The sequence below is a fragment of the Dipteris shenzhenensis genome, chromosome 4 (genome assembly GCF_047967505.1).
Source record: "Dipteris shenzhenensis isolate YYH24624 ecotype China chromosome 4, Dip_SZ_1.0, whole genome shotgun sequence".
Classification (NCBI taxonomy): domain Eukaryota; kingdom Viridiplantae; phylum Streptophyta; class Polypodiopsida; order Gleicheniales; family Dipteridaceae; genus Dipteris; species Dipteris shenzhenensis.
Window position 1 is genome coordinate 53,676,405 of NC_141599.1, and position 23,235 is coordinate 53,699,639.

General features: G+C 44.7%; 1 protein-coding gene across 1 annotated transcript in view; it reads right to left on the reverse strand.

Annotated features, from left to right (window-relative positions):
* The window catches only part of LOC147903046 (proteasome subunit beta type-3), a 105,717-nt gene that overhangs the window by 20,510 nt on the left and 61,972 nt on the right, over positions 1–23,235 (reverse strand). Inside the window, exon 5 of the mRNA XM_087373320.1 lies at positions 14,176–14,260. Within this exon, the coding sequence (XP_087229446.1) occupies positions 14,176–14,260 (85 nt within the window). The remainder of the gene's footprint in view (positions 1–14,175; positions 14,261–23,235) is intronic.

The following is a 23,235-nucleotide window of genomic DNA, read 5'->3' on the forward strand; positions in this document are numbered from 1 at the left end:
TAGTGTTTCCATCTTATAGGTTAGGTCTTAGCCTAGGTTAGGAGCCCCTTTAGGGCCCCCAAAGGCTGGACAGGTCAGCAGGGAAGGCAGCCTGCAAAGGCTGCCCAAAAACTCCCTGGCATGAAGGCTACTTTGAGCACAGTTTGCATTTGGTTTGGATGCTTTGATGTTTTTAGTTGGGCCAAGTGAGAAGGGACTCCCTAAGATTGCCATTGGATCTTAGTGGTGCACTATGGAATAGATGCCAAGAGGATAGTCACAGGAATTGCAAGAGGAACAATGCAGGGGTGAGCCCGCTGGTGTAAAGCTTTTCCATTTTAGAAGTATTAAATAAATACCAAAAGGGGTGCCAAGGCATCTGGGCCCACTGGGTGTCTTGTGTACTGCTTTTATTGAGCAGGGGCATTCTAGCCTCCACAGAGTTGTTATTGAGTTTATTTCTAAGTGATTTTAAGTAAAGGAAGTGCTTGGCATGATGCATTGTGGCTGTATTTTAGGAATTTAACGGTTTAGCAGAGGTTCACTATCCTTTAGTTTTCTGAGGCCAATTTCATTGGTTCTATTGCCGAGATCGTCACCATCTTTCCACAGAGGTGAGCCTTGGTAGTGTTGGGTAAAGGAAACTTTCATTGCATTTTTTCCTACAGCTATCAATTCAGCAACCATGTCACACCGTGAGAGGTCATTGCCCAGAGCAGGAGGAGCAAGAGGAAGACTGGACATGAGAGAGCTTTGAGCAGGAGCATAGTATCAATGAAGGTGATGAGGAGCAAGATAGTGGGGAACAACATGTTTCTCCTCAACATGCCACTAAGGACTCACAAGATGAGGAGGCTGACGAGCTTGATCCGAATGCCCTTCTTCAGTTGCGAATGCAAAGTGCAATGGGAGTCTCGTCGCAGTTGCAGCAGAGTTTCATGGAGATTATGCAAGCTCCTCCTGGCAGTATTGCTGCTCCTAGAAGCAAGAAGACATCTAAGAAGAAGCAGAAGAAGCATAACAAGACTCACAGGCACACTCCCTCAGATGAACAGCCACTAATAATGCCCTCGGTCGCGCCCCTGGAATAGGTGATGCCAATAAGTTTCACTCAGTGAATCATGGACAGCAAGTTTTTCCACATACTATGATGCATCCACGGTATTTTGGAGGGGGATCAATGTTTCAAGCAATGGTGGGACAGCCCAAGGAAGGGCCTGTAATGCCAGGCAGCTATGTGTGCAGCATATAGCCTAGAATGCAGAATTTCCAGCAGCATATGATGGGAGGAATACCCCCTGCTAATGATATATGCAAATCTTAGGATGCAGCCCCGTATGCAGACAGAGATGCCTAGAATGATGGGCAAGGAATATGCCACAGATGCAAGGAGTGGGACCCAGAATGGTTAACCCCACCATGGGTACTCATGGAATGGCTCAAAATGCGAGATCAATGATAACTCCGCCGTTTTAACAGCCCCCCGTTTATGATAATCTTACTCCCAAAGGCAAGCTGAAAGATTATTAGAAGGGAGGGGCAGCTGTGAAGTTTGAAACTTTCAATGGGATGCAAGACAGAGTGAAGGCTTTGACATTTGTGCAACAGTTTGATGCCACCTATTCAGGTCAACATTTCACGGAGTCTTCCAAAGTTCAAGGGAAATGCACTCCAATGGTGGACCAATTTACTTTTACAAGGCAGAGCACCTACCACCTGGGTTGAATTCAAACACGTGTTCTCAGCCGCATGGTTAACCACCACTTTCGAGGTGGATATTATGACCACTTGATACAAGCTAGATGTAGGGAATTGCAGAAATTTGGAAGAGTATAATAAGAAGTGTTGGGAAGCCTTGTTGCCAATGAACTCCTACAGGCATGTACGGCTGTCCGATCAAATTGAAAGATATTGCTGCGGGCTGCCAAAGGAGATTCGGGACTACTACACAAAGACAAAGGCAACATGTCTCAGTTAATTGAGAATGCCACTACAGCTTATGCACTCATGCAGGGGAAGGTTTCTGGGTTCAAACTTCTAAGGCAGCCACCTGAAGATACCAAAGTCAAAGGGCAGCAAGTTGGAATCCCCAAAGAAATTCAAAAAGTCCTCACAGCCTATGAAGGCAAAGTTTGTTGTAAGGCAAAGGTGAGTACCATCTCGTACCCGTATGTCTTATGAAGAAAACAAAGCCTTTATGACGCAAACAAGTGTTACCTTCGCAAGGAGGAGGGCCACAGGTCTTTCAAGTGCCGACACAAGAAGAGGAAGTTCCCTCATACTAATCAGGGTGAGCATAGGGAAGAGAAGAGGAATGATCTGAAGAATAAGAAGCCCAAACCCATTATTGGCCTTTGCCAGACTTGATCGGGGCTGTTAGGAGCGTGGATGCTATAGAGTTATGTCGGCCTTGGGGCAAGATAAGAGACCAAACAGCTTTGATGTTTTTCGATCCGCGAGCCAGAGCCAACTTCATTTCTCCATAGCTGACTAGAAAGTTGGGAATACAGACAGAAGAGATGGGTCCTTGTGTGATGTGGACATGGCTTGTTGCCCGGTGCTCATACCCCAGCAATAGGCAAGCTGAGAATGCACATTCAGAGCTACCTGGACACGGAAGAGTTCTACATAATGTTGCTGAATGGTTGTGATGTGTTACTGGGAATACCCTAGCACGGCGTTGTTTCGGATACGAAGAATAAAACTACCACAATCACTCACCATGGCAAAACACATGCTCTTGATGCTAAGCTGTGAAGAGAGAATGTATCTGCTTCTGCCATTGGCAATGTAATGAAAAAGCACATTTCAGCGTACTTAGGGTTTGCATCTGAAAAGCAGCCAGTAGAAGAAAAGTATAATTTCTCTAAGCTGGAAAGGCAGTGACCAAATTTTCTTTTTCAATTTGAATGTTTTTTTTACTCTCTTCCATAGGAGTTGCCCCCCGAAAAGCCACAAGACCATACAATAGACATAATCCCTGGTAGCAGCCCACCTAACAGGCCTCCATATAGGGTCAGTGCAGCCTAGCAAAAGGAGATCCTGAATCAAGTCAAGGACATGTTGGAGAAGGGGCTGGTTCAGCCCAGCTCTTCACCCTACTGCTCTCCCGTGCTTTTGGTCCCAAAGAAGGATGGATCCTCGCGGATGTGCATTGACTACCAAGCCCTCGATAAAATCACAATTAAGAACAAATTCTCTCACGGGGACATGAATTTTGTAAGCAAATAAGCTATGACTAAGTTTGTAACCAGTTTGCCCATGGGGGACTGGCCTAGAGGTACGGTGAGTTCCTGAAAGCCCCTAGTGTTAACATCTAACTAGACACACTAGCTAGACCTAACTGTTAGAATCAAGGCATGGCATGATCACTTTGACCTCGCGGAGGGGTGTGACGGAGCTAGGAAGTTTTCCCCCAGATAGATTCCCAAGTTTCACGTTGGAAGAGGGGTTAAAAAGGATCAAAAGGTTACCCCTAGATAGTACCAATGTTTGTCATTGGTTAGTGGGGTTATAACCTTTAAAGTTGCCCCTAGGAAACCAACTCCTCCAATTAGGGCAGCTAGCGTCCAGTTCTGGGGTCAATTCGGGAATTCGCCAACTCCTTCCTCTCTTTTTTGCTGCACCAGACCTTCTCGAGGCTGCTGGTTGCTATCTAGTCGCTGTTTTCCCTGCTACTGCACAGGAGGAGGCAGAGTTGTCAGATCGCCACCTCACCCAAAACCTTGCAGAGATCCTGCAAGCACCTCCTAGAAGCAAGCGGGCAGCCAAGAAAAAGAAGACTCACAGGCATGTATCTTCAATGGACAGCCACCGGAGGTGCCTTTGCATGGACCAGATATGCCTTTGCATAGATCTAGTATGGGAAATGCCCAACAGCCTGCAAATTTGCAGCAAAATCCCTCGCAAGGAAATAATTTTCAGTTTGTTCATCAAGGACAGAAGTCCTATCCTTAGCCTGTGATGCAACTAGGTTATTTTGGAAGTGGATCAGTTTTCCAGGCCATGGTGGGACAGCCCATGGGAGGAATCAGTATGCCAGGCCATCAGAAGCCCGGCATGCAGCCGGTACAACAGCCTATGATGGAAGGCATGATGCAGCCCGGGGGTGCAAATGTAATGCATGCCAACATGGGGATGCAACCCGGAATGCAAACAGGGATGCCTGGTATGTAGGGTGGTTCCTTGGGACCCCCACAGATGTCTCGCACAGGACCCGGCATGGGTAATCCCCAGTATGGGAACTGGAACTAATGTACCTGGAATGATGCAGCCCCCATACTTGCAGCCACCAGTGTATGACAATCTAGCACCTAAGGGCAAACTAAAGGACTTCAAAGAAGGTGGGGCAGCAGTCAAGTTTGAGACTTTCAGCGGGATGCAAGACCGGTTGAAATATTTGCAACAGTTTGATGCTGCGTACACCACGGTTGAAATATTTGCAACAGTTTCATGCTGCGTACACTGAGAGTTCAGAAATCAGAAAAGCTGCCACTTTCTTGAAGGGTAATTCCCTTGAATCGTGGACTAATTTACTTTTGCAAGGAAGAGCTCCCGCGACATGGGTTGAGTTTAAGCAGTTGTTTTCAGCAGCATGGATGACCACCACGTGAAGTGGACATTATGACTCAGTGGCATCAGTTAATGCAAAGGGTTGCAGAAATTTGGATGAATACATTAAGAAATTTTGGGATGCCTTGTTACCTGTCAACTTTTACCATCAAGTTCCCTTCTCTGAGTAGGTTGAGAAATACTGCTGTGCATTGCCTAAAGAGATAAGGGATTATTGCACGGAAACACAGGTTACAAATCTGTCCCAACTCATAGAGAATGCAAATACAGCATATGCTTTGATGCAGGGACGGATCAGTAGGTTCAAAAACAGCTCGGGAAACAAGGGTAATGCCAGGGAAGATTTTAAAAAGGCCAAGCAGTTCAATGATGTTATTGGAGGCACGCATGAATCGGAGAAAACGGAGTTATACAGGGCTTGGGGAAAAATCAGGGATCAATCATGTCTTATTTTTTTTGTCGGAGAAAACGGAGTTATGCAGGGCTTGGGGAAAGATCAGGGATCAATCATGTCTTATTTCTTTGATCCGAGAACCCAAGCGAAATTCATTTCACCTAAGCTCGCAGCAAAGTTGGGTATACGTGCAGAAGATATGGGAGCACAGTGTGAAGCAAACATGACTAATCCCGAGCTGGTCACTCCTATCACTCCGATCATCGAGAAGTTGTGGTTGCAAGTTCAGAACTATTTTGACACAGAAGAGTTCTATATTATGCCACTACCTGAGTGTGACGTTTTGTTGGGGATGCCATGGTGTTACCGACTTGGAGGTGTGCTTGACACCAGAAACAAGAAGCTAACACTTACTCATCGGGGCAAGACCCATGTTCTTGATGTAAAACGTAAGGGAGAGTCAGTCCCTGTTGTATCAGCTTCTGTATGGGGTTAGTGCAGCCCAACAGGAGAAAATCATAAGCCAGGTGAAGGAGCTGCTGGAAAAAGGGCTAATACAGCCAAGCTCCTCTCCTTATTGCTCTCCAGTGCTTCTTGCTCAGAAGAAGGATGGATCAAGCGGATGTGCATTGACAACCAAGGCTCTAAACAAGGTCACGATCAAGAATAGATTTCCAATTCCATGAATAGATGACATTTGGATCGATTGGAAGGGTCCACAGTTTTCAGCTGGATTGATATGTAAAGTGGGTATATACCTAGATGAATCCAGGAACAGTCCCAAACTCATCCTCTAAAAACAAAACATAGTGCAGTTTCAATCTCATGATAGTCACTCACAAGGTTGAAAACCATAAACTCCATCATGCATAGCACGGACTAGCTACTATGACATCCCCACTCACGTCATCAGCACCCAACAATGGGTGTAGACCATGGTATAAAAATATGCTCTCACACATACAAATCCACACACCCACACATACTTGAGCATCCATTTATACAAAGTCTTCATACTGAGTTTCTGTCGGCACTCCGGAGGTGGAGGGCAGACTCAGCCATGATGAAGGCTAGCACTAAAGGAGAAGGCTAATCAAAAGGTAGTCCAAAATCTCTTCATTCAAGCTACAACTGCTTGTGAAGTCTAAGCATTTTCATTTTAGTCTCTCCCCAACGAGCATCTAAATCTAAATCTAGCTGATAGGGCAACGCACCATTTAAGATAGAAAGAATTATCACAATACTAGCAAACCGCAACTTGGACCAAAACTTCACAAGGTGAAATTTGCATGTCCGCTAATACGGCAGAAGCATATACCGAATCCAGGAACATTCCCAAACTCATCCTCTAAAAACACAACATAGTGCAGTTTCAATCTCATGATAGTCACTCACAAGGTTGAAAACTCTGAACTCCATCATGCATAGCAAGGACTAGCTACTATGACATCCCCACTAACGTCATCAACGCCCAACAATGGGTGTAGACCATAGTATAAAAATATGCTCTCACACACCCACACATACTTGAGCATCCATTTATACAAAGTCTTCATACTGAGTTTCTGTCGGCACTCCGGAGGTGAAGGGTAGACTCAGCCATGATGAAGGCTAGCACTAAAGGAGAAGGCTAATCAAAATGTAGTCTAGAATCTCTAAACATTTTCATTTTAGTCTCTCCCCAACGAGCATCTAAATCCAAATCTAGCTGATAGGGCAACGCACCATTTAAGATAGAAAGAATTATCACAATACCAGCACACCGCAACTTGGACCAAAACTTCACAAGGTGAAATTTGCATGTCCGCTAATACGGCAAAAGCATATACCTAGATGAACATTCCCAAACTCATCCTCTAAAAACACAACATAGTGCAGTTTCAATCTCATGATAGTCACTCATAAGGTTGAAAACCATAAACTCCATCATGCATAGCAGGGACTAGCTAGTATGACATCCCCACTGATGTCATCAGCGCCCAATAGTTTAAATTTTCCTCACTTCAAATTTCCTCTAGTGTGCACCGCTTCCGGTCTCGTTTTTATCAACTATAATGAAGGCTAGCACTAAAGGAGAAGGAATTTTCTCTTTGAAAGCAAAGGCAGCGTGCATCAGTTGCATACATAGTGTGTGTGAGAAACTTGCAGATCTCAGACAAGTTGTGGCTCAATCACCTATCCAGTGGGATTCACAAGATAGGGATGCGCATCCAAATCAGAGAAGTCTGCAACAAACTCAGCAAGAATTTGAGCAGATGGTACGCACTCGTATACAAGAGATGGAAAATCTCAGAAAGGATCCAAGGGCTCAGCATTTGTTTCAAACAGAAGCTATGCCTAATGCAGTATATGACGTGCCAATGCAAGAGGCACACTCTCGTGTACAGCCAAAGAAAGAGAGATCTCATAGGGGACGGTCTCATAGCAGGAAGAGATCGAGGCATCATCACCGATCTCCTAGTCCATCACCGTCTACCTCGAGTTCGACTTCTGTATCTTCTTCTTCATCAGATAAACCATCAAGGAAAAGAAGGAAACACAAGAAGTCTAGGAAGAGAAAGTCTTCCAGAGAGACCAAGGAATTCAAAGAGGGAGGTAAATCTGTCAAGTTTATAACCTACAATGGACAGTATGGTCATACAGACAAAACACTCTTCATTCAAGCTACAACTGCTTGTGAAGTCTAAACATTTTCATTTTAGTCTCTCCCCAACGAGCATCTAAAAGTGGGTATCACCAGATATGCATACGGCCAAGGGATGAGCACAAACCAGCTTTCAAGACAACCTTTGGCTTGTACGAGTTTTTAGTGATGCCTTTTGGGTTAACGAATGCTCCTGCCACATTCAATAGGATGATGGACAGAATTTTCAGAAAACATCGGGAGTATGTTGGCACATTCTTCGATGATATCATCGTGTATTCTAAGAGTGAGGTAGAGCATGAGAAGCATTTGGCCATAGTTTTCGAAGAGCTACGCAAGCACAAGCTGGTTATAAATGCCAAGAAGAGTGAATTTTTCATGGCTGAAATCCACTTCTTGGGACACATTATCTCAGCAGATGGAGTGAGGATGGATCCTGCTAAGGTAGAAGCCATCAGAAATTGGCCACCTTTGAGGAATATCCATGAAGTACGAAGCTTTCTTGGCTTATGCTCATACTGCAGGTGGTTTATCCGTTACTTTGCTGAGATAGCATCAACTCTGTATGCCTTACAGAAGAAAGGGATCACCTTCAAATGGAAGGATTGGGAAATTGCAGCTTTTGAGGAACTCAAAGAGAAGTTATGCTCAGATCCCGTGATTATTCTACCAGACCTACAAAAACCATTTGCTGTCCATTGTGACGCTTGTGGACATAGCATTGGAGGTTGCTTATGCATGATGAAAGAGTTGTGGCATATGAGAGCAGGGTTCTCAGTGATACAGAGTACCACATGCAGGTTTATGAACAAGAGATGTTGGCTGTTATTCATGCACTTACCACATGGAAGCACTATTTTTTGGGTGCTGATTTCTATGTGCAGACAAACCATCAGTCCCTGATGTACTTCCTCACTCAAAGGAAGCTGTCCGAGAAGCACATGCGGTGGGCCAATTTTCTTCCTATGTTCCATTTTCAGATTGTGCATGTGCTGGGCAATAAAAATGTGGTAGCAGATGTTCTTTCAAGGAGGCCACATCCAGATGCAATGTCTAAAAAGCCTCTAGTTTCAGCAGTGACCATTTCATATCACAATGAATTGGATGACATGGTGAATCAGTATGCAGATGATGCTGATTTTTCACAGATACATAAACAGCTTGTGGCTGGGCAAAAGCATGACCATTATGCCCTCAAGAATGGCTTTATGATGATGCATGGGAGACTCTGTGTCACCAGGCAGCTTAGGAATAAGGTTCTCATAGAAAGTCATGCTCCGCCATACGCTGGTCATAGAGGTATTGAGGCTACAGTTAAGGCTGTGGAACATTATTTTTATTCGCCTACCTTGAGAAAGGATGCGGATGCTTATGTCACGACATGTATCACTTGCCAGAAGGTGAAATATGATAGGCAAAAACCAGCGGGGCTGTCGCATCCTTTGCCTATTCATCGCTACCTGGTGATCTATTCCTTCTTTTTTGTTCCTTGTCTATCTTGTTGTTCTTTGTTGGGGACCAGGGTTATTGGGTCCTTCTTGGACGAGTGCAGTTTTTGTCGATGATCTCTTAGGGTATAGAGCATCCTCTTTACTGCCCCACTACTCAGTGGCCGCCCTACGAAAACAAGCTCTTAAGTTAAGAACGCAATTGAAAATATGGCTCGAGACGTTTCTAAAGTCTCAGCCCATTTTAAGAAAAGAGCGTATGATCACTATATTTACGTCTCCTAGTCTTGATAAGGTCATTGGGTTAGAGGACTTTGGAATCATCCTATGATTTCTTGGAAATACGTGACAATATTAGGACAAAAGGCCTTCAATTATGCAAACATTGGTAGAAACCTTACAATGCATGGAAATCTAGACATTCTTAGTAGCCCATAGAATATGGTCACGGGGACATGAAAAGTCTAATGTAACTCACCCATAGATAACCCAGGGTTAATCGTGGTTAGGTCAAGTAATAGTTTGGCCGTGTGGGACTGGCTAGAGAAAGTGCAAACTCCCTAGAAGTTCCTAGAGGAAATTCTAGGTGTACCCACTAGGTCCTAGGGGCAAGGCAAAGACATTAAAGAGGGGTTTTAAGGTTGGGCCCAAGGACAACTAACGTTGTCCTTGGTCAGGTGGGTTAGGACATTAACGAAGGGCCATTTGTCATGCATGTGTATGCATGTGCTTCCACCACCTACCATTTCTCTCCCTCACCCTCCTGGAGCATTCCAAGCCTGCAGAGGAGGCAGGCACTGGGTTGCACCCACACCTGCTGCTGATTTTGACGATTTCAAGCTGCTCTTCCTTCTGTTGCATGCATTTCGAGTTGCAGGTTCTCTCTCCCATGCTCTAGGCTGTTGCACGCTTCCCAAGGCAATCAATATAGTCTGTACGAGCTGTTGTACCATGTACCACGTCGCATTAATTGCATTGTACGACGCATTTTAGACAAGCCGTACGAAGCTGTACGGACCTGAGGACATTCAGGGTGCATTTCTGGGTAAATCTGTTGCCCAAACCTCTACAACCCTCTCTCACCTTCTCTCTACTCTCTATCTGTTCTTTTTTCTCGTCTTGGAAGCCAGAAGACTCCTGCGCCCTACTGGGAGCCTAGACAGGGGATAGGTGCGAGGACATAGCTCGCCCCTCTGCCACGAATGGTGGGTATTTGGTTTTTGTCTTCCATTTGATTGCCATTTCTTGATTTGAAGCTTTTTGCAATGTTTTTCTTGTGTTTGGAGTCCATTCTGGTTCCCACAGGATCAAGCAAGCACTCAAAAGCAAGGGTGTGACTAGGGAAATGCCAGAGGACAGTGTTGATGTATGTGAAAGCCATGGTTGTTAAGACACTCGTGTCTTATGATAAGACACTTAAGACACGTGTCTTACCTTAAGACACCTTAAGACACTCTCGTGTTTTTTGTTTTTTTTGGTGGGTGGGGAGTAACAACACACATTGAGTTTGAATTAGCCATGCTATCATTGATGGTGACTTTGGATCTAGCGGTGGCAGTGACCTCATAGATTCAGATTAGGATGAATCTTCAGAGATTTGAGAGTCGAAAGCTTCCTTTCAATTATATGTATCGAGATGCAGTTTTCATTCATGTCACATGTGACAAGATTCAATTATTAGTTTAAACCTTTAAGTACTCAAAACTTGCGAGCTCTTCAGCCCTGAGTCTTAACTTTAACTTTTAAGACTTGAGTGACAAGTCTTGACTCTTAACTACATTGTACAAGTGCATTGTTTCTTCTTGCATTATTTAAGTGTAGCTTATTGTACTTCTAGAATCTAGCACCTAGCTATGCTAGCAAGTTGTACATTTGTATACTTATACATATATTAATTAAATATTTATTATTATAACCACAATGGCGTGTCTTACGTGTCTTATCTTTAAGACACTTTCGACACTCGTGTCTGAAGCGTGTCTAACGTGTCGTGTCTTAACGTGTCTTACAACCATGGTGAAAGCCTTCAGTCTACTTTGAGCACAGTTTGCATTTGGTTTGGATGCTTTGGTGCTTTTAGTTGGGCCAAGTGAGAAGTGAATGCCTGAGATTGCCTTGCCGATTGGATCTTAGTGGTGCACTATGGAATAGATGCCCAGAGGATAGTCAAAGGAATTGCAAGAGGAACAATGCAAGGGTGAGCCCCTTGGTGTAAAGCTTTTCCATTTCAGAAGTATTAAATAAATACCAAAAGGGGCACCAAGGCATTTGGGCCAGCGGGTGTCTTGTGTACTGCTTTCATTCAGTAGGGGCATTCTAACCTCCACAAAGTTGTTCTTTAGTTTATTTCTTAGTGAATTTAAGTAAAGGAAGTGCTTCGCATGATGAATTGTGGCTGTACTTGAGGCATTTGACAATTAAGGGGTTCACTGCCCTTTAGTTTCCGGAAGGCCAGTTTCAACAACTCAAAACAAAGGAATGTTGAACTACTAGAGTGAAGGATGCACGCAAAGTAGGAAAATGGGCAATCTACCGTGATGGAATGGCTCTAATTAGAGACTTCAAATCTAAAAGGAAAGACCCTCATTCTTAAACTGATGTAAATGCAGGTCACTTTAGATATAAGACTATAACTTATATGTGTACTAAATAATCTCAAGCTGAGATGCCATGAGCACTCCTCGACTCTCTGAGTTTCAAAGATGAAGTAGCTACATTTTTTTTGATGTGTACTTTGTCTCATAGTCCCGTGAGGGCTTCTGAAGACGTTAATATAATTTATGCCTTTCTTCTCACATGCGCACGTGCACTTTTGAGCATATAGCTTGTTATTTGTCACTTGTAACTATTGACTCATTTATATCATACAAGTCTTATATTCAAATACATGACTTGCAAGCCATACTTTATGTTTCTAAGTCTATTTCTTGGGCTTCCTTCATATCCGCAACATGAAGCCCCTTTTCTTGCACTTGAAATAGAACCTCAAGTTTCAAAACTCAGCCCAATTTATGAGAAATTTCAAACCTCCAAACATTCATGGTATTATCATGGTTCAAAACAAATCTTTGCTAAGACAATGTGGTATTGCCAAGATGGTTATAGCCAACTGAATCACATAGGGACCTAATACCAAATAGCATCCATCACAAGACAAACTTTGAGATCGCTTGCTCATCGCGGATACATGGCTACACAGGTTTTAATTTCACATTGGCAAGCAAGCCCCAAGATTGGACACTAGACATTCGATTACAAATACTAACAGTAAATCCAATTCAGTATGACGCCATATCATTTCAACTTTTTAGCAACAATTCTACTTGAATTGGACTATCGAAAGATTGGCTCATACGCTCAATTGATGGACACCCCACTACGTGGGCACAATATAAACTTACTCTCCAAAAGAAGTGGCACATCTTTTAAAAGCGTGAAAAGGCTGAGCTGGAAAATGCCTCTTGTTGAAACCAAGGGCACGGAGCCATGCAAGGGGCTTCCAATGCAAATTAGGAGTGTAAGAGAGTATAACAAAGGGTAAGAGATGCCATTGACAAAAATGAAAATGTTTCAAAGTAGGGCAAAAGTTTAGCAAACCAAAGTTTCTTCCACATAAAGTAACAAGGTGAAAATTTCACTAGGCGTACCAAAGGAGATGTGACAACCTCACCCTTAGATTATGACAACCCTTAAATCCCTTCTCAGGTTCTCTTTCGATCATAGCATTTATGTAAGGCTCTTGCACAATTCCCATAATAAGAGAACACAAAACAAATGCTATGGCTTTGACTTTGGCATGCCAAAAAGTTGCCATATACGCAGCTTATATACCTTAGGACTGAAAATGCAAAACAAAATCACTTGAAAATCTAAAACATAAAACAAGGTGAATGATAACAATCATTCATAATGCCTGCCCGAGATCGAAAAGAAGAAAAATTGGATGCGTAGCATGGAAAAGAGGGCGGAAAGCTGAGAGAGAGAGAGAGAGAGAGAGAGAGAGAAGTTCCATGGAAGAAAATAGCAAGTGAAACTTGGACCAAACAAGAAAAGTGAATTTCTGAAATTGAAAATTCCAATTTAGCTGCTTGGGAAAACACATCTCCAATTAGAACTACCCTCCAAGGGCAGGCCAAAAAAATTTGCACATGGAAACTTGCAAAAAGGTACTCTTCCAAGGCAAAACGTGATAGAAAAAAGCTCAAATTTGAGACTATAGAATGAATATGATTCTTCTGCCCCCTCTGAATAGAGGTACAGGTTACCGTCTGATGGGTAAGTTATCAATGCATTGGTCACAAGCTCTAGGAGCATCTATCAGCCCATAAAGAGCCTTCCTTACTCTACACATCATCTTTCGCTTGGTCTAACAGCCCTATGGCTGTCCCACACAGACTTCCTGCCCCAAGTCTCCATTGAGAAATGCAGACTTAACATCCATTTGGAAGATAGGGCACTGGTAGCGGGCAGCCGATGCTACGACCATCCAATGCTATCAGGGAAAAAGCCTCTTTGGGAAGCAAGCGAAAATTATGGGATTCTAAATAAAAGAAGTCCTAGAACACCATAATAGGAGGCACTTTCCTTCGCAACATCAGTCATGAGCACAAACACATGAGAAATATACCACTGAAAACCATCCGTAGAGCTGCAGCCTGTAATCTTTGATACAAGGCCACTCTTTGTCCCATAAATCTCCAATGCACATCAATAATATTAAATCCTCTCTCCATACACACACAACTGTGCATGGATGGACAGAAGGATGGAGAGAGAGAGAGAGAGAGAGAGAGAGAGAGAGAGAGGATTTGATATTATTAATGAGCAATGAAGACCAAAAAGGATTTATGGGACAAAGAGTGGCCTTGTATAAAAGAGTAAAGGCTGCAGCTCTACGGAGAGTTTTCAGTGGTGTGTGTGCACATGCTAAAAACAGTGAGAAAAGACTATGGGTGGTAGCGGTTGTACATTCAATTAATTAAATCAGTGGTTTCACTAAAAACTGTGTGTGTGTATGTGTGTGGATGTAGAGAGAGAGAGAGAGAGAGAGAGAGAGAGAGAGAGAGAGACACACACACACACACACACACACACACACACAAAGAAGTAAAGGAAAGGCACCAAAGAGAGGCGGGTACCATATCAGGTTTGTACATTGACTCACAGGCCCCATACAAAGATTCTGCAGCGGTACCACCTACTGCAAAGTCCTTTGCCAGTTCTCTGCATGGAAATCATACGTTCAGATATTTTATTGATTGTCATTTCATTTTCTATTTCAAAAGTTCAATCCTTACATTGCAAAGGTCGCGCCTTTACCTGAACTCCTAAACTTATAGACTCATAAGTTTTGATTCAAATACATATTCCAAAACCACAAATTGTATAACGACACTAATATTAGAAACACAATGTAGATCCAAACACCATCGTATTGCTAACATCATACATGAGCAATGCAAGTTGTAACACTTAACGAATGCTGTAAGGTGGGGGAGGGGGGGGGGATGCTCTGTGTGTGTGTGTGTGTGTGTGTGTGTGTGTGTGTGTGTGTGTGTTGGGGTGGTGTGTGTGTGTGTAAGTGTGTGTGTGTGTGAGAGAGAGAGTGTGGTGTGTGTGTGTGTTGCGACCTCTGCTGTTCAGCCTCGTCAAGGTTTCCGTACAGCCTCCCCCTTCTGTCCATACACCTGTACGGTCCCCGTACAGCGTTCGCACGCTGTTCATACGTCCGTACAAACCTAGGTCCCTGTACAGCGTTCGCACGCCGTTCGTACATCCGTGCAGTTCTGCACGCAGTTCCGTACAGTCCCGTCTGCATCTCCGTACAGATTTCAGGAAGACCACGTTTCGAACATCCGTACAGCCCCGTCTGCATCTCCGTACAGTCCCGTCTACGGCTCCGTACGTTTGTTGTTTCTGTACTTCTCCGTACAGTCATGTGTCTGTACGCTCTTTTTTTCCTTCTTGTCTTGTCATATTTCAATCATGGCTTCAGGTTTGGATGTTTGTACATATGCTCGAAAAGAAAGACCCGCAGATGCTAAGCGCCGCCGATCAGAGCCTGCATCACAAGCTGATGAACTTACTATGGAAGCTCAGTACGTGTTTGACACCCTTAAGGATGACTTTCAGCAGTCACGACAGGAATGGGGCAAACCGGTTCCAGAGGTCACGTACAAATTGAAATTGCCGTCCCTCGTGAATCCTCTCAAGAAGTTGTCTCAAACTGCGGTTATAATTTTCTTTCCAGGGTGTCATGCCTCCTCCACAGGCAGTGGAACAAGTGGTGCAGCAAGAAATTGCAGACATACATGCAGCAAAAACAGTCCCAAACTGGCTGTTACAGACTCTCCGGGAGAGTAAACTTGATGCCCCGTTACCTGGCAGGACTCGCAGTGCAGCAAGGCACATGGAAGGTGCTAATTCAGTGGAATCAGCATATGCAGGTACTCTCCTTGATGAAGAGGAGCCTGCCACATTTGAAGAAGCAAAAGGTAATGTGCATTGGATGAATGCCATGCACGATGAGTTGCAGTCCATTGCAAAAAATCAGACTTGGGATGTTGTGGATTTGCCACAGGGTAAACATGCTATTGGCACACGATGGGTATTTAAAGTCAAACGGAAGCCAGATGGCTCCATTGACAGATATAAAGCCAGGCTGGTTGCTAAAGGCTATGCTCAGAAAAAGGGCATAGATTATGAGGAGACCTTTGCTCCTACATCCCGGATGACCACCATCCGATCAGTTATTGCAATGGCTGCACATTTTGAGTGGAATGTTCATCAGTTGGACATAAAAACAGCCTTCTTAAATGGGGACTTGCTGGAAGAGGTGTATGTCAAACCACCTCCGGGTTTTGACATTACAGCCAATGCACTTCAAGTCTGCAAGCTTAATAAAGCTTTATATGGGCTGAAACAGGCCCCTCGTGCATGGTATGCCAAAATACATGCCTTTTTGACCAGCAAGGGGCTGCACAATGGTCCTACTGAGAGCACCCTCTACATCAAGATGGATGGGGGGGAAATCTTAGTCATCCTTCTTTATGTTGATGACTTACTGCTCACAGGGTCCAATGAAGAAAAAATTGCAGATTTCAAAGCTGATTTGCAGACCAACTTTGATATGTCAGATTTGGGGCTGCTTCACTTTTATTTGGGGATCCAGTTCTCTCATGAGAGACGTGGCACTGTTATGTCTCAGTCCAAGTATGTTCAGAAACTCTTGGACAGATTTAACATGCAAGAGTGTAAGCCCATATCTACTCCTATGGAACCGGGGCTGAAACTCACAATGCATGATGCAGGAGAATCAGTTGATGCCACACTTTACAGTCAAGCTGTTGGATGCCTCATATATCTCTGCAATACTAGGCCTGATATTCAGTTTGCAGTATCTCAGGTGAGCAGGTACATGCACAGCTCCAAAACTATGCATTGGCAGGCAGTTAAGCGCATCTTCCGTTATTTGCAGGGCACCAAGTCTTTTGGCTTACTATTTCCCAGGGGGGGTGACTTGCAGATGCATGCCTACAGTGATTCAGATTGGGCTGGTGATTATGACACTAGGCAGTCCACTAGTGGCAATTGTTTCTTTTTGGGAAAATCTTGCATTTCATGGCTGAGCAAGAAACAATCTACAGTGGCTACCTCATCATGTGAAGCTGAGTACAGGGCAGCTTTCACAGCAACAGTTGAATGTGTCTGGCTGAGACGTTTATTTGCTGATCTTCATCTGTCTTTGGAGGGTCCTTCTCCAATTCTCACTGATAGTCAGAGTGCCATTGCAGTGGCAAAGAATCCAGTGTTTCATGCTCGCACGAAGCACATTGAGGTTCACTATCACTACGTCAGAGAGAAGTTGCATGCAGGAGAGATCAGTATGATCTTTGTGTCCACACATGACAACGTTGCAGATATTTTCACCAAAGCGCTACCACGTGAGAAGTTTGAGGCATTTCGCAGTGCCCTGAACTTATATCCGTTTGGTGATTGATCAGCCTTGTACATGACATTGGCACTGCAGGGGGGTGTTAGAATTATAGATATAATTCAGCAGTGACCAATGTAATATAATAAGCTAGTTAGGGACACTTTTCCCTCCTTTAGAGGTTTTTCCCCCTAACTGCAGTTAGTTCACTAACTATGGTTAGTGACTACTAAGGTTTTGTCACTAGGACAAAACCTTATCCTTCTCACTTTGTGTTGTACTCTTTTCACTCTATTCTATTGCAACTACGTCTTCAGCTTCCAAGCTTCCTACTCTCTCACTCCCTCTTGCTCTCACTCACTCCCTCTCCTTCATACCAAAATGAACGAACTGCTCGTGCACCTACTGCTCGGTTGTAGACTTAGATATGGTAGACGAACTCGTTACCGATAACGATGCCGAGAGGGATAGAGAAATGGAAATCAAGGGAGGAGACGACGCACAGTACTTAGTGGGATGCTGGGCCCAGTAGGGCGCACCTTCTCTGGAAAGCATGTCAAGGAGAATATTGGTACTGCCCTTTTTCCATTCGACCTGAAAATCATACATTGAAAAAAACTCTTGCCATCTAGCAAGGCGGCCACGTCCAATCTGCTTGTCAAGCTTGCGCGTGCAGAAGGTACGAAAAGTCTGAATATCAGTGCGCACAAGAAAAGGCTTATTGAGGATGAAGAGTTCCAATTTCTGAATAGCCTTTTTGACGGCCAGGATTTCTTTCTCTATCGAATGGTAATTTCGTTATGCTCCTTGGAAAATGCCAGATCGGAAAGCACATATGCGTTCTTGCTGTGGCGCAATGCTTTCGAGTAGAATAGCGCCCCAGAATTCATCAGACGCATCAGTCTCAATGATGAGATTGGCATTGACAGAAGGAATTGCTAAAGGTGGCAAAGAGAGGATTTGTTTTTTAATGTTTGCCAAACCAGTTGTTTGTGCAGGGTCCCAAAGAGGACCATCCTTCCGTAAGCAGAGTTGAAGGAGATATCGATCACGGGCCAGGTGCTGATAGAAAGGGGAAATATAATTCAAGCACCCAAGAAACCTTTGGAGTTGATGACGATCCCGGAGTTCAGCAGGAAAAGCAGCAAGGGCTTTGAGGACATGATCCTGCAACTGAATAGCTCCATTAGTGATTAGAACTCCTAAAAAATCAATGGAGGCTTTCCCAATTTGAATCTTGGAGGAAGAAAGAACAAGTCCTTTTTGTTGGAGAAGATCATAGATGACCTGGAGGTGCTGGAGGTGGAGATGAGGATTTTTGCTATAGACCAAGATATCATCAATATACACTAAGCAAAATTCATGATAAGGAGCAAAGATTGAGTCCATGTAACGCTGAAACTCCACCGGTGCTGTTTTGAGGCCGAAAGGAAGCACCGTCCATTCATAGAATCCTTGGGGTACTACAAACCCAGTCTTATGTTGATCAGCAGGCAAGAGACCTATCTGCCAGAATCCGGCCTTTAGATCTAACTTGGAGAAAATGGTGGCGCCACTGATCTTTTGCATTAAATACTCTTTATTGGGCAGGGGATAGGATATGGAAATGAGGCATTTATTAAGAGGTTTATAATTTATGACCAACCTCTTTTTCCCGCGCTTTTGCTCTGAATGTTTGTTCACATAAAAAGCTGCGGCTGCCCAGGAGGATGTGGATTCTCTGATTAAACCCTGTTGCAGAAGATCTGCAATTTCGGCATTACACAATAATCGATCTTCAGCTGTGAAACCATAAGGACTTTCTTTATACGGTTTTGATCCCTCTTTGATTGGTAAGCCAATCTGGTGATGATATACATGCTTGAAGGCTTGGGGAGAGTCACTGCTGCAATGCTGAAGTAATTGCTGCTCCATTTCAGCAAGGGTCGCACAGAGCAAGACAGTATGTGCTTGGCGACGAAGAGCCTTTGCTCTATCCTGAGCAACAAGGTCTGCCACAAGATCCTGAAGTTCCTGATCAGTGAGTAAAGGTTGTGCATCTGGAGGAGGACTGAATTCAGGGACATGATGCGGAGGAGATGGCGTTGGAGAGGCACAATATTGATCGGGAACTGGGCAGTGAGGAGACATCTGATTGACAATGGTTAGATCTTCATCGTGAGGTTTTAACACCTTTTGTACCTTTACTCGAGCAGGAATTTGCACGGGAACGTTGTTGATGGTTAAAGCCATCGTATCTGTGGAGAAACCAAAAGGTAAATGTCGGTTGAGGAAGTCATTGCCAATAACCATGTCAATCCCTTGTGATTCCAACTGATAAAAACTGATTTCAGTTGGATGCTCATTGAAAGAGATGGAGATGTTGGAAGCATAGCGTTTACAAGCAATAACACCGCCGCCCATTGTAGAACCATGCATGTGATCAACATCGGCTAGAGGCTCCCAGCAATACGCGGGCAAAGCATTATATTTACAAATATTGAACCCGGAACCTGTATCTACTAAAGCAACTAGAGAGTATGGAGTAACACCAGGAGGGCGAAGAAGAACAGAAACTAGCCAGGTTTTCATAGTATTCCTGACGGGAGGAGCAGGGGAAGTAAAGAAGTCATGGCAAGAGAATAAGGCAGGAGGCAGACTTGAAGAACACGGAGTGAGATGGGTCGATACCTTCTGGTCAAGTAAATTGAGTGTAGAAGTTAATTGCGTACATTGCGCCAGAATGGTAGCTGTATGAGTCTTCAATGTCGTAATATTCTCTTGGAGTTTCTGGAACTGATTTGTACAAGAAGGGGATGGAGAAAGTGTCTGTACAGGAACTTGTGTAAAAGGAAGAGGAAGATACCGAGACGAAGAAGCAGGATTGTCATGTACAAAGTAAGGAGGACGGAAAACAGAAGGACCACTAAATGGAAGAGTAGTGGTTGGAGGAGGAACAAGGGAAGGAGGGAAAGGAAAAATCCCAGGAGTTGGAACAGGCCGAGAAGGTATGGGAGGAGAGGGAGGTCGGAGCGGAAAATCAGAAATGTCGAGAGGCCCTTCAGATCCAGTTTCTGAGTCGGAGCTCGCCAAGAGATCGATAATGTTCATAGAAGGAGTATTCATAAATAAACTGACCTCAGTGTCTGTAGGCAGAGCAAGTTGGCAAGTAAAGCATTCAGGAGTATCCGACTCCGAACATTCATACAAGGAATCATCCGTGGCACCTTGAGAAACCACTTCCCAGCTATGGGGATCATTCACCAGGCTAAAGAATCCTTTTAGCTGCTTCTGCTGAGCAGTCTTCGGTTGTTGAGGACAATCTTTTGCATAGTGGCCAGGCATTCTGGGCACACGACCAGGAGCATTGGGAAATATTGTACTAGGACCAGCAGTAGGTTCTTCCTTCACAGTGCCTTGCTTCATGAGAGTAGGCACAGAATAGGACTGAGGCACAATAGGCATATTAGGAACAGGAAGGGGTGCATGAGGAAGCACAAGATGGTCATCACTATCAGAGTCTGAATCAGGATCAGCTGGATGATCCGATCCGATTGGTCCGGGGGCAGGATGAGGAAGCAAAGGAAAGAAAAGATCAGGCTCAAGAGGAATAATTCCTCCAAGGGGAGGCCAAACAGCTGTGCGGTCGGCATTATCCTATTCAGTCCACCTAAACGCCCGGATGATGGGATGACTTGGGTCAAGCCATTCAGCCGCTTGTTCAGCATTATACGGGAGCTGATCTGTAACCTCACAATCTTGGAGATAAGAGGGAGGAGTTATCATACAAAGCGGATGGAAGTTATAATGAAGAGGAGGAGCAGCAGCGGCAGGGGGAAGAGTATATGGCACAGCAGTAGAAGAGGAAGCAGAAGGAGAAGGAACAGGATATACAGGAGTGGCCAGGGCAGAAGTGAGCTTATCGTCGAGTTTGGCCAAGGCAAGCTGCAGATTATAAAGGGCCAAACGACACTCATCCAGGCTGGACTGGACTTGAATATTGTGGGCGTTGCACCAGTTCAGTTGCTGTTGCTCCACAGGGACCTGCGATAGTGGAACAGATGGTGTAACAACAGCAAAAGGAGAGGAGATAAGCTTACTGTCATTATCCAGCGCCTCTTGATAGCCGGAAGTGGACGGCCAGTCGATAGGCTGAAACATCATGAGGGGCACTTTATGGGTGACAGCCTCAAAGTTGGATTGGATGTGAGGCACATGGTTGACAGCCGTCTCACGACGATATTGGAGACTAGCATCACCCGGAAACTGGGAAGCAGCGGTGTGAGATACCCAATCGCGAACAGCTTCCATTCGAGCAGAACTCTCAGGAAGACTAGAGACTTCAGAGGGCGGAGTACTGCTAACGGAAATATGCGAGGAAGCAGGAAAAGCCAGGCGCAAGACTTTCTTGGAATGATCACCTGAGCGGCGCCGGACAATTGCACGAGTCGGGGTGTCCTCAATGGTATACGGAGCTTCCTGTGTGTCGACTTCATTGACTATCTGTTGATAGTCCATATCCCATTCAGCAGGCATGGGAACTGCATCGAACTTGAACCGAGTCACCTCTGCATTAGTCGCTCCATATAAAATGCATTCATCGGGTGTCATCCTGCTTCAACATGTATCCACTTGCTTATCGCGTACAAACACTAGAAAAGAACATACTCCTTTCTTAAGCAAATTGGGAGATCGTGCATGACTTACCATAGGAATGGTGTTTCCTGAAACTCCCGCTGTAATGCTCACATCTCTACCCTTATGTTGGAGGGTTAGAATATTCTTCACATAATCGATTCGGGGGTTGACTTGCTTATGCCAGGGCATGCCGAGAATTACATCTGATCCTTGAAGTGGTGCCACCATGAAGGGTAGATGATCCAAGTACCCCTGGATGTGTACCCGAAGCTTGCCGATGATGGGGTACACCTTCTCTTCTTGGTTCTTGAAGGCTGCAGTTGCCTCCAAGGCTTCTCCTTTATCCTCTGGGGCTATCCCCAAGTTCTGTGTCATCGAGTTTGGCTAAGGCAAGTTGTAGATTATAAAGAGCCAAACGACACTCATCCAGGCTGGACTGGACTTGAAGATTGTGGGCGTTGCACCAGTTCAGCTGCTGTTGTTCCACAGGGACCTGCGATAGTGGAATAGATGGGGTAACCACAGCAAAAGGAGAGGAGATAAGCTTACTGTCACTATCCAGTGCCTCTTGATAGCCGGATGCAGACGGCCACTCGATAGGCTGAAACATCATGAGGGATACTTTATGGGTGACAGCCTCAAAGTTGGATTGAATGTGAGGCACATGGTTGACGGCCGTCTCTCGTCGATAGTGGAGACTGGCATCACCCGAAAACTGAGAAGCAGCAGACTGAGACACCCAATCACGCACAGCATCCATGCGAGCAGAACTCTCGGGGAGAGAAGACACATCAGAGGGCGGAGTACTGTTAATGGAAATGTGCGAGGAAGCAGGAAAAGCCAAACGCATAACCTTCTTGGAATGGTCACCGGCGCGGCGTCTGACAATTGCCCGAGTAGGCGTGTCTTCAATCGTATACGGAGCTCCCTGCGTATCCACTTCATTGACTATCTGTTGATAGTCCATGTCCCATTCCGAAGGCATGGGGACTGCATCAAACTTGAACCGAGTCACCTCTGCATTAGTAGCTCCATAGAGAATGCATTCGTCGGGGGAGTGAATATTGCGAGGGATCGGATTAATTGTTGAAACCAGGTAGTTGATACAACGGACATGAATAGCACAATGCTCTGACCTGGGTTTCATTTGAAGCCCTTTGACATGGACATACAAACGGAGGGCTGTAGAGAGATGAGGATCTGCCAAGGACATCTTGGAATTGGGATATACAACCGTATATATAGGTTCCTTGTTCAGAGAACCATGGACAAGACCTATACGAGCGGCTTTTATCGACAGATGACGAGTATCAACCAAACTAACCATGCAGGTGGCATTAACGCCGGACCGAAACAAAGGTTCAATGGCCAAGACAAAACAACTATAATGGATATATTGATAACCAGACCGAGTGAAAGAATCAATCTCGGACTGGGAGAAAAGAGGGAGATAGACTCCCGTATTGCCTTTATCGGCAATGTTTATACACACTTCGGAGATCTTAATATGGCGGAGAGCCTTGTACTGAAACATAGAGAATTTGTACACCTCTTCCGGATCTATAATAGGGAGGTTCCAAGAGTGCTTGGACTCCGTAAGTTCAGTAGTAGTGGAGGCGGAGCGGGGAGAAGAGATGCGAGCAGACAG